The sequence below is a fragment of the Canis lupus genome, chromosome 32 (genome assembly GCF_048164855.1).
Source record: "Canis lupus baileyi chromosome 32, mCanLup2.hap1, whole genome shotgun sequence".
Classification (NCBI taxonomy): Eukaryota; Metazoa; Chordata; class Mammalia; order Carnivora; family Canidae; genus Canis; species Canis lupus.
The window spans coordinates 42,316,467-42,328,747 of NC_132869.1; the positions used below are offsets into that span (position 1 = coordinate 42,316,467).

A 12,281-nucleotide genomic window follows, 5' to 3' on the forward strand; every position below is an offset into this window, starting at 1 on the left:
AACAAAACCTCCGTGTCCTCCAAGGGACGGTCAATTCTGTTCCCTCATTCTACCTTCCAGCAACGGTGCAAGGGAGCTGTGAGGCCTGGGTGCTGCCAGGGGGAGACCGCAGTGGAACACGGCAGGGCCTGCCCGGTGCAAAGCCCGGAGAGCAGCGGGCTTTGAAAGCCAGCTTACCTCACCCCTAGGATTTTATTTTATTTTATTTATTTTATTTAATTTTAATTTTATTTACCCCTAGGATTTTAAAACCATGGTGGAAATAGGTCACTGATTTCCTTTAAAAATGATTTTGATTGGTTAAATAGTGGTTATTTATAAAAGCAAGCATCTCCTAAAAAGAAAAAAAATAAAAATAAAAGCAAGCATCTAAGGACATCTAATTTCCTCTGTCAAAAGGAAGAACATCAGACTTCTTTCAAGTTGCTTCCAGAATACTACTGCTACATTAAAATGAATTACAACTCACTGTATTGTTATAACATACATTAAAAGAGTTGAACTCTCAAACAGGCTGAGACACATTTTGAATAAGCAATTAGTAAAATGAATGTGTTACTGTTTTAAAAGCATTACAGTCTTGATGATTAATGTAGAGTTGACAAAGTCTTTAAGATGAAAAGGCAGAGGTAGGACTTTTTTTTATTACAATGCAGGGAAAATTGAATGAGGTGGATTCAACATAGAAAAGTTTTAATGAGGCAAGTGTCAAGCAAGCATATCAACTTCTTCAAAAACAAAGAAAATCTAAAAGTTTAATTACAAAAAACACTTGTACAGAAAACTTGGCATTTCAACAGTTCCAAACACATACACACAAATTGTTTTCTTAAAATTTAATGTCAGAAATAAAACACTTTGTCTTACTTTCCTCAGCTGCTGCTTGTGTTTTAATGAAAGAAAAAAAAAAAAGAAATCTGTAACACTGAATAGGCAACAATTTATTTCTTGAGACAAATCTGTTAAGTGTGCAGGAATATCTACAAGTTTACTGGGAAACATGAATTAGGTACAGTGTTAGCCTGTAACCTCACTTACCACCTCCTGGTTGAGCAACACAGACCTGCTTTACAGAATGTGACAGTTTTGTGGCAGCTAAATCCCAGCCACCAGAGTCAGGTGTGCAGCTACTGGGAGAGGTAGTATCTCAAAAGTAGGCTGTGTTATTTTGTGAAAATGGTTTTAGATTGTAGCCTCTTGCTAGATCTTGGGCTTTCCTGAATACGCAAATGTTTCACGTCAGTGTCAGATGGACCAGCTAGAGTCTGGAGAATGACAACCTCTGGACCAAGTTACAGCCTTTCTTGGTCAACAGCACTGCTAACAAAGGTGCACAAAACCGACACAAAGGATATCAGGAGGAAAGAAGAGGGAGACAAAGTGTCTGGCAGACAGTGGATACAAACTTCCAGAACTGGCTTGGCTGTCCTTCTGCCACACACAGGGTGTTCTAGCTTGGACTGAGCAGGCAAGGAGTCTGAGCGAAGTGACAGGAACAGCAGGTGAGGGCAGGAAAACAGGAAAATACAGAACAAAGCAGGCCAGGCTTATGGCGACAGATAATGATGGGCTCCTATTCTAAGAAGTTGCCAGGCAGTGGTGTGTGGGCTTCAGTGCATGGAAACTTGACATGTGCTCACATAACATTTTTTAAAAGGGTTGTTTGTTGTTATTTTATTTCCTTTGGGCTAATAAAGAAATCAGGTAAGGAGATGCTGGGAAGACAGGACGGTGCAGCAACACGACGGGGGTTTCTGGCTTGTACCCTGGCTCATGAGCAGATTGTGAGGGGACACACTTCCACCTGCCTCCGTGGCGTGGTGCCTAGACAATGGGCTCAGCAGGCCCCACTTTGGTTCCAAAGATCTCAGCTGCAACTGTCAGCCTTGTGCTCTAGAGCATCAAAACAAAAGAAAACAAAACCCTGAGGTGAGAATCAGAAACATTTCTTCCCTTTCGGTGTTAAAAAATATCACTTCCTAAGAGGAGAAAAGGAAGGGAAGCCTGTCCTTTCGACATCGATTTTGCGGTGATGACTACAGAGGGAGGACGAAGACAAACTCCTCCATGCCCTTGTTTGTCAGCTCAAGAGACGATTTTGAACGTTTCTCCCTATCCCTATCCCTGCATCAGTATACCTCAAGCAGACAAGGATTCCCTCAGTTCCCACTCATGATAAACTTTGGGTTTTTTTTTTTTCTCTTCAATGCCAAATGAGAAGCTACTTTTCCCATTCTTTCCTGTTTACCAATGACCTTTTCCTTAGCAAAAATGCTCCACAAGACATTGCCAACAGATGGGAACAGAAGAGCCTTGCTGGGGCTGGGACATGGTGTCTGTGCAGGAGCAATGCTTAGGAAACAGCAGGCAGTAGCAAGGGGGAAGGAAAGAGCATTCTCCTTCAGGGCAGCAATCACAAAGCCTCAGTGAGGGCCGGCACCCACTGCGCACCGTGTAGGGTAGGAAACACAGCCTTGCTCCACAGGACACTGTCAACAAGAAGCTCCTTTCTTTGGAGTCACAGCAGGACAATGATGGGAGAAGCCTGGGCCTGTCCAATGAAAGAAGCTCTCCTTCAGAGCCCTGCTGCACAACAGAGCCCAGAGGTCAGAAAATGGAGATGTCGAACTTGGTGGGGGTGAAGGAAAGAAAAAAAAAAAATCACCCCCAAAAGGTTTTAAGAAAAAAAGTGACAGCTAGGTAAGAAAACTGGAGCCATGATAAAAGGGTCCCATGTGGAGCGGAGCAATGAGAAGGCTTCCCTTCTGCTGCAGGAGATGTCAGTGTCAGGGCGGCCCGGTGGGCGGAATTTGTGGCAGACCCACTTTATCAGAAAGAAATGCGGGTGACAGGAAACTGAAGACCCGGGAGAGTAGCTGTACGCTTCCAAAGCTGCACAGGGACGGTTCCACAGGAAGTTTGTATCCATGGTCCTCTAGCTGCTCTCTCCTACGGCTTCCCAGGGTGAAGGCATTGAACTCCTAACTGACAGTCCTTTCCCAAGCACAGCAATCTGTACCCCCTCTCTTTCTCCACTCAGTTCAAATTTCCACGGATGGCTTCTCATTCCTCACAAGTAAAACCACTTACAGAACATCACGGAGCTCTAAGACCTGCAGGATTGGGAGCGAGAAAAACAATGGAGATACCAAAAAAGTAAGCACTGATCAGAAAGGGTAGGGCTATGAGTTGAAAACAAACAAAAACAAAAAAACTCTTCTATTTCCGGTAGGGTTACGGTGAGGAGCACGGTGGGTGTAAAGAAAAGAGCTCCTAAAGCTGCAAGCAGACAAGCTCGCTGAGATGTTTCAGATAACATTTCAACCAGCAACATGGCCCAGCTCCAGTTCAGCAACAATGGGGAGGTAGGGGAGGTAGGAAAATCGTCAGCTGAACACGGAAAAGCAACTATCAGGGCCAAATCTGATGATGGAAAATTAGTACTCCACTTTAGTCCAAAGAATGTATGATCAATCAAAACCACTTTTCTTCGAGTATAAATCTCAGAATCTTGGCATGTATATAGAAATGTATTGTGTGCACAGGATCAATAAATTTTCTTACATTGCTAAAAACGTAATCGCACAAGAGAGGGTTTTTAAAAATTTTCCAATTCCTCAAAGAGCCAAATATTTTTCATTTGGTTAAAGTGAAATCAAGCAACATATGGATTTTGACAGTTTATGTAACATGGTCACCTCTCAATGTGACACTGCCCCCATGGTTTCCTTCCAGCCCCACTCTTTAACTAGGTATCAGTCAGATACAGAGAAAGGTGACAGGTAGGGCAAGTCTTTCATTGCACGTCCAAAAGAAAAAATGCTTTCTAAACGGGCTGACCAAAATTTTATAACGTTATAATTATTGGATTGTAAGGTTTTCTATTTATCTCAATGCTCACCTTCCAAAGATTTTCAGTGCTTTCTCCTTACACTCGGTCCCTCCTTACAGAAATGTTTTAGAAACCCCCCTGAACCAGAATTTAGGCATATTTGTTCTAGAGTCTGTATTCATCTACGTATTTTTTGGGTAAGAAATTTCACTTCTTTGGGACCCAGTTTCTTCCCTATGTACAATGTTGGGATTTCTAAAGTTCCCTTCCAGCTCTAATATGCTCCTAAAACTGTAGAACACCGGCTTTCCTTCACTCATTGGCTCCTGACAGTGGATGAAACCTTTGCCAAGCTCACGTCAGAGTAATTAATTGCACCACGAATGTTGGGACGTCAGGCCTAGCTGTCTGTACATATTTGTATAATGAGGCCAACCTAGTATTAATCACAGTCTTTATAACTGTTTCATTTGACAGTTTTGAGGGGTGTGGGGAACTATCTACTTTTAGTTACGTCTGGATGGCTAAGATTCTAAGAATCTGTAGTAATAAAATTGTTCCAAATTCAGGTATTTATTTTTGAGCAGCAAAATGTAGGTTAAAATCAAGGATGATGGTAACATTTTAGGTTTTGGAAGACACTTCTGAAAGCTGATACTACAGTTCACATCCTGAGATAGGTAAAGCTTTGGGAGAGTTTTACTGGCAAAATGCTCAAAATAGAAAACCATTTTGGGCTCAAAACTTGCAGTAACTGCCTTATACCTACGTGAGGAGACACCATGTTATCAATTACTGTATTTTTTCACAATCTTCCACAGGTTTTCCCCGTTCTCTCTTTTCAAGCCTACAAGAGTGCTAATTGAAAACACTGTGTGAAAATGAGAAGGATGATGAGCTCCTGAAAATTCCAGGCCTAGATTTACAAGCTGTTCCCTTCATAAACAGCAGTAGTAATGCCACTTCTTTATTCTGTAGGGAGTCCAGCCATCTCTTAGAAGTATGGTCTGTTCCATCTGGCTACCCACTAGAAGGACAGTAATCCTTTCCCCATCAGAACATGGCTGAGGCTCAAGTATGGTGAATGGTCTTGCAGAGTTACCATCCGGTGGCATGGCCAAGAAGGACAGACACTATTGCTTTTGTCTCTGCTAGCAGATGTTGCCTCCTTACACAAAGAATCATGGGTTTTATTTATTCTCATACATTTTGCTTTACATGCTAGAATATGAGTATGTTTATGAGTGTGCTCGTGTACCTGCAGGACAAATAAATATTCAAACCCACGACTAGCCACTGTAAGGAGCATATCCTGTTGTCTACTTTTGTTTTTCCACCCTCACCATACGGTGCTAGGATTTCCACAGTGTGCTGGCATTGACCTAAAGACGAAGGGTTGCCAATTTGGTGGGATATGGCACATTACAGGGCACCCTAGCTCTAGGAATTTAAGTGAACACATACGAATTCTATTTAAGAAATGACACTTGATGACTATTAGTATTAAAAAATTTCTGGGATCCCCGGGTGGCGCAGCGGTATGGCGCCTGCCTTTGGCCCAGGGCGCGATCCTGGAGACCCGGGATCGAATCCCACATCGGGCTCCCGGTGCATGGAGCCTGCTTCTCCCTCTGCCTATGTCTCTGCCTCTCTCTCTTTCTCTCTCTGTGACTATCATAAATAAATAAATAAATAAAAATTAAAAAAAAAATTAAAAAAAAAATTTCTATGGGCAGAGACTTTCTGGAAATGTACTTTCTTCCTATTCTATGAGGATATGACATGTACTACTAGTCATTTGTTGAATTTATTTTAGAAGGCTTATTTTCTCGCTCCTCTCTTTTTTGCTTACTGAGAGTTTATTTTTAAAATCGGTTTAAAGTCTTTTTATTTTTTATTTTATTTAAGTAAACCAACGTGGGGCTGGAACTCACAACCCTAAGATCAAGAGCTGTATGTTCTTCTGACTGACCCAGCCAGGTGCCCCCACCACCCCCTTTTTAAAAGTCTTAATCTCTTTAAATAGGGCAATAGCTGTTTCACTGTAAGGATAGTCCACATTAACATTTAACATACAATAGTTGCTCTGATATTGAGTGCTAAATGAAAAGCTTCTTACTTCCGTAGGTTTAGATACATACAATGTCTCAGTGACTGCTGTTGTATTATCATTAGTATTTTCCAGGGAAAAGGAAGCTTAACAATTAAGTGATATTTATTTTGTTCTAAGTGCTGTTTTGGGGGTGATTTCCCTAAACTTCTCATCCACTCTTCCATTTTTTTTTTTTTTTAAGATTTTATTTATTCATGGGAGACACAGAGAGAAGTAGAGACACAGGCAGAGGGAGAAGCAAGCTCCCTGCAGAGAGCCTGATATGGGACTCGATCCCAGGACCCCAGGATCACGACCTGAGCCAAAGGCAGGCGCTCAACCACTGAGCCACCCCACTGCTCCCTCATTCACTCTTGAAAACCCTTTGGGAAACTAACCCTGGAGAATACAGCTAATAGCTAACAATGCTGGAATGGAGGTTCAACCACAAAAAAATCATGCTCTTTCCATTAAACCATGCTGAGGCATGCATTAGAAAGAAGTCTTTTCTAACATTATTTACTACATTTAGTAACCATGTAAAAGTAATTTTAATCAAGCCTCCAACTCATTTACTTGATGTAATGCCAGGGTTTTAGTAGCATTGAGAAAGTCTACTGTCTTCTAATTTTTGATGATGTGTTGGCACATACATATTGCATCAGTGAACACTCACCATTCCCTAACGATCAAGCCTGTTCACAACTTCTCGAACTGTAGCTATGAAATTTTCATTGTCTTGGGGATTAGCTAAAATAATACTGTGCAGTCTGTTCATATATGAGTCAATGGTGTCCACCGTAGGTGTCTCTCCACTTCCTGAAGTGAGATAAGGAGAGAAAGTAAGAAAATCCTCCCTCTTCAGTTCGACCAAAGCACACTTAAGTGACTCCAGAGTAAACCACTCTAATGTGGTCTGTTCCACAGATAAGATTTTCATTTCAGAAGAGAGACTTTTAGACCTCAAAGAAATGAAATTAATCCACATATCCTGAATAAAAAGATGGGCTATATAACTGTTCTACAGTATATATGAGTAGCTGCATATAACAAAAAGTTAGAGATGCTGTGATTATCCTTAACATGAGAGAGGATATAAAAAATACCAGTGTCTGTTTTCCTCTTCCTTCCTTTTAAAACAAAATTATAAAGCTATCAAACATATATAAGAAAAATGCTCTACTCAGGATTTATTACTCAGTTTCTACCATTCTGAATATCAAATTAACTTAAGAGAAAGATAAGTAAATTATATTAAAATATAATTAGAGAAAAATTTAAATGATCAGAGAGCCTGAAAATTTGGATGATTGTAACCAATACCGAGATACTATTCGAAGACCCACAGAAACCTCTGAGGAAAGAAAACCCTTATTTTATTGATTTTCCTCTTGGTGGGGAGACTTCAGCCTCACCCCACTAATCCCGAGCGACACAAGACAGCACCTGCTCCTTTCCCCAGCACCGAATGCTCACTCATGTGAGGGTGACATTACCAGGCAAGGGCATGCTGGCAAAGCTGCTGGTCAACACCTGCCGCAAGGTCTCCAGGTGCTGTTGCAAGACGGTGTTGCGGCTCCGCTCCTGGATCACGTCCACCTCCAGCTTCTCCACGGCTGTGCGCATGCTCTCCACGTGCTTTTGCAGGGCTGCATTCCTCTCCTCAAACTCCATGTTGGATTTCCGGAGCTGGCGGAGCTCGGCCTCCCGAGCTGGGGACACCCCCCCCGCACACGATACATGTAGCGCCGGGAGTCTCCGAGAGTCCCAAAGGCGCGTGCAAGGAAGTTCTGCTTAGCTGTCTAATTAGCTACCCCACCGCATCTCCCTATTCTCATTACAGCCTTCCAGATAGCAATTTCAGCAATAAAATGCCTGGTTCCCCAGAGCTATTTTAATTCTTAAAGCTGGTCATATTCCTACTTAAGATTGCAAGGAACAGTTGCAATTCTTGGTATTTGTTTATTTTGTTTTTAAAACCGCGCGGGGAGAAGCCTGAGGGGCTTCACAGGCGGACCCTGGGAGACGGAGCGAGCACAGCTGCGGGTCTCTATCTTTACTGCAGTGGGGTCAGCTTTGCTCTTCCTTATTTTGTATTCTGGATGCCCATGTAAGCTTTCATTTGTACAAAGGGTTTCAGGCTAAGAGTCTGAAAGCAACTGAATTAGTGATGCACATTTACTCCCTTTGATCCAGAGATTAAAGTAGCTTTGACAAAACTGGCCTGGCTTGCTTTCCTTCCCTAGTTTTTGAGTAGCTACCTTTACTACAAAGTGAAATAGAAACAGTTTTCTCCTTTCAGAACAGTCCTAGGGTCAAGAATATCACTACCACCAATTTTGAGCAATGAATCCCTCTGAGAATGAAATCTCACCCCCCCACCCCCCCCAAACCTGAGAAACACAAAATGACACTTTGGCAATTACCTTTGCTGTGGTTCAGGAATTCCTCTGTAAATATAGGAATGTCAAAAACAGACCGTTCCTTTACCTCTGTTTCTTTCTGAGAATCAAGAGTAACAAAACAGTTAATTCTTTTTCCCCCTTTACTCTCTTATTGAGGTAGAGTAGACAAACAATGTTACATTAGTATCAGGTGTACAATGTAGTGATTCCATACGTCTATATATTACACTGGGCTCACCACTAGGGTAGCTATCACCCCTCACCATTCAATACCATTACAATACCACCGACTACATTCCCATGCTGTATCTTTTATCCCTATGACTTATTCATTCCATAACTGGAAGATTGTGCCTCCTACTTCCCTTTACCCATTTTGCCCATCCCCCTACCCCCATCCCCTCTGGCAATCACCAGTTTACTCTATTTATGGGTCTGTTTCTGCTTTTTTCTTTTTTAGATTCTACATATAAATGAGATTATATGGTATTTATCTGGCTTATTTTACTTAGCACAATACCTTCCAGAGCATACGTCTTGTCACATATGGCAAAACTTCATTATTTTTTATGGCTAAGTAATATGTCACTGTATATGCATGTGTGTGTGTATCTTTTCTATTCATTCATCTACTAATGAACAGTTGGGTTGTTTCCGTATTTTGGCTATTGTAAACAATGTTGCAATAAACACAGGAGTACATATATCTTTTCAAATTAGTGTTTCCACAAACAAGTTTTTTTTGTTGTTGCTTTTTAGTCATCACTAAGCCTAATGTGGGTCTCAAACTCATGACCCTGAGATTAAGACTCTCATGCTCCATTGACTGAGCCAGCCAGGCACTCTATACAACAGTTAATTCTTAAAGGAGCAGCTGGGTGGCTTAGTCAATTGAGAATGCAGCTCCTGATTTTGGCTCAGGTCATTATCTCAGGATCCTGAGAGAGAACCCGGCTTTGGGCTTGGTGCTCAATGTGCAGTCTGCCTGTCTCACTCTCTCTGTTGCTCCTTATGCTCCAGCTCTCTCTTTCATAGATAAAAATCCTTAAAAAAAAAAAAAAAAAACTACATAAATTTCCGTAGTGGAGAATTTGGAAGCCATTTTTCAGCTCTGTGCTTTGAACAGTAAACAGTATATAGCTGTTAAAGTAGCTAAGTAGGAATAGAGAAAGGGAATTGCTAGGTGTTTTTTCAGTTGCTTCTGTTGGTTATGCATGTAAAATGCTGAGATTGGACTGTCCATTCTAAATTTGCAGAAAAGACAGTAAGAACTTTCAGCAGAGATCTGTCAATCATGAGCAATAATAATCGCATTCTATCAGTACCAACAGTCCCATCACTTCACTTACTTAGAGGGGCAGTCTATAATTGGGGATCTTTTAGATTTTCTTCAAACACAGGGAAAAACAAAACAAATCAAGAAGTCAGAAATAAGTAGGCTCTAAAAATGGGAAAAGTGAAGGATTATGTGAGACAAAAGAATTATGTGAGACAGAAAGCCTAAAATTAGTTCACCAATTTGGTAAATTTAAAAATAAAATTTAAGAAATAAGGTCTCACAAAATTATTGCAAAATATATCCCACAATGACCCTTAAAAATAAAGTCAATTTCAAGATGCTTTGGCTGCCAATGAATCTGAAGTTGAAAGCATTAGGAATATAAATCACGAGCATATTGGCACAATGTTTAAAATCTTGCATGATATAAAGATGATAAGGACGACAGTGGGAAATGAGTACTGAGAAATTATTAGTGAAATCTGGAGATTGAAAAAATATCTAAAGGCATTCCTATAAAAATATGTTTAAAGCCAGAGATGGAATATATCTTTCCTACTCTTGCCACCACTAGTCTTTTATCTTTTAACACAAATATGATCTGGTGCCCAGGAGAAAGCTAAGTAGTTAACAGTCTATGAGGGGATTCCGACGGCCAAGCTCCTATTTTCATATTGGCGTCTGCCTTGAAAGGAGGCTGGGCTGTGTGAACAGCCTGCCAATGGCAGCTGATCAAGACAGCCATCTAAGATGTTAAGTCTGAAAAATTATGTATTTACCTGAAGAAATTTTCAGAGCACTTGATTTTTATCTTTTAAAGAAGGCAAGCAATGTTTCCCAGAGCAATTTAAAAATAAACAACAAAATTATCAGTGAAAGTCCCAATTTCAACATGCAAAGCTCTACTTTGGGCCAGTTCCTTGTGGTTTCAAAGAGAACCAAAGTATGGGCAAGAAAAGTTGGCTGCAGAAGGGATCCTAGACATATTTCAGGGTGGCTTTCTCTTGGCTCTGCAGGGCTTACATATACTTTAACCCTGTTATTGGGTTGCTATAGAAAAACAGAAAACTTATGACATACAATTTCAATATGAACAAAGTATAACAGATAGAAGTCCACAAATGACTTAGTATAGCCTTATGACCTTATCATTCTACCTTGTTCAGTCTCCTGCTTAACTGCACAAGCTCATATGAGATCAGTCACCTAGTCACAGTTCTAAATAATCTGCCACTTTTAGATGGGTAGGGATGGATGCTTGGCTCCCGTTACCATGGTACCAAGAGCCCTCTCCAAGGCCCCCGATTCTCCTCACACTGGTAATTCTTTTCTTCTCTTTGCCAGAGTGGCCCAAACCAAGCTAACTTACATAAGCGCAGAGCACAGCACCTTATAGGTGCATTAACACACTGCCCCTTGGTACAGATTCTTAGAGTGCAAAATAAGAAACACAAAAGCAATTAAATCAAACGGTTCAGTCTCTGAAAGTCAACAGAGATTCTACTTAACGGAAGAGTGGTAATAAAAACCATCAGCACTCTCCCATTACTGAGTACATTACTCGGCATGGAGAGGATCCTCCTGGGGGCTCAGATAGACTTAAGCTGTTCCAAGGATCGCTCAAGGGATTAAAATCATAAGGATTTCATTACCTCTTCAATGAAAGGGTCTAATTTGTTCAGGCTGAGTGTCATTTTGTCATTTCTCATAAATTAAAGGAGAAACAGAATTATTGTTTCTATCTTAGTCCTCACACGGGATGCAGACACTTTCTTGAGTGTAACACTAGTTGGCCCCTGTGTCTTGTGGGCTGGCTTTTGATCTGAGAGGAGCAAAAATGCTCTTCACTTTGGTTTTTCATTCTATATATTGAGTGGAGGGTAAGAGAACAAAGGCTCTTTTCAGCTGAATCTATTTTGCTATGATCTAGGTTCAGGGCCAGAATTTCATAGAATGTGACATGCTTCTCTGAAGTACACTTTACCTTAGGGAGCACTCTTAATACCATGTACTGGGCTGAGTGCCCCACTGCTATGCCAAACGCGCCAGCAGCGTTCAGGTCAGAATTTCTCTAGCTCTGGCATGTGCATATCTGCCATGGTAACAATGTCTTAGGAATCCAAGTTCCAGTGAGGAATGTAATAGGTTTCTTTACTGTGTGCAAACGAAATAATTTGTCTTACCTGGCAAATTTGGTGATGTTCCCAGTAACCAGGCCCATTTACACTTTCAACACTAGTTTGTTTCATGTGGCCTGGTATGTGGGGCCGAGAACGCCAGCCTGGGGTACAGAGACCTTCACTTATACTCTGCCTCTGATTCAGTAAGTGGTTCTGGGGATGTTCTTTCCTGTCTTAGGCAAGTCACTTTTCTCACCGGTAAAATGGGGGGATGGGGGGCTGGTTGAGAGAGTTTCTGAAGTTCTTAGTATTTTTGAAATAAGCTGGAAGACTGTCCCACTACATTTACCATTTTACCCCTAATAGGATAAGTAAAGGGAAATGAGCATGTATTTAGAATCTATGATGTTTTAGGCACTTTGCAAGGTACTTGCTCTTTTATTAACTTACTCATAACTGCTCAAGCCATTTCACCCACCTCAAGGTGTCCCTCACAAAACCTGGGGCATCTTTAAGGCTTGATTTAGTTCCTCCTTTCCATGGGCTTCCTGGT

At 41.2% G+C, this 12,281-nt stretch overlaps 1 protein-coding gene and 1 long non-coding RNA gene across 5 annotated transcripts in view; one reads left to right on the forward strand and one right to left on the reverse strand.

Annotated features, from left to right (window-relative positions):
* Window positions 1-609: 609 nt before the first annotated feature.
* HMG20A (high mobility group 20A) overlaps window positions 610-12,281 on the reverse strand; it is a 77,459-nt gene continuing 65,787 nt past the window's right edge. For 2 of the 4 annotated variants that reach the window (XM_072809810.1, XM_072809809.1), the window contains exons 7-10: window positions 8,351-8,426; window positions 7,421-7,636; window positions 6,601-6,743; window positions 610-1,893 (exon numbers count right to left, since the gene is read on the reverse strand). In XM_072809810.1, the coding sequence (XP_072665911.1) occupies window positions 6,607-6,743; window positions 7,421-7,636; window positions 8,351-8,426 (429 nt within the window). In that variant the 3' untranslated portion in view covers window positions 610-1,893; window positions 6,601-6,606. Of the gene's footprint in view, window positions 3,114-6,600; window positions 6,744-7,420; window positions 7,637-8,350; window positions 8,427-12,281 lie in introns of all 4 variants that reach the window. The other 2 variants (XM_072809808.1, XM_072809807.1) reach the window with 1 other exon arrangement.
* Window positions 11,734-12,281, forward strand: part of LOC140623352 (uncharacterized) — a 41,543-nt gene continuing 40,995 nt past the window's right edge. Inside the window, exon 1 of the long non-coding RNA XR_012022988.1 lies at window positions 11,734-11,931. This is a non-coding gene — a long non-coding RNA (uncharacterized lncRNA). The remainder of the gene's footprint in view (window positions 11,932-12,281) is intronic.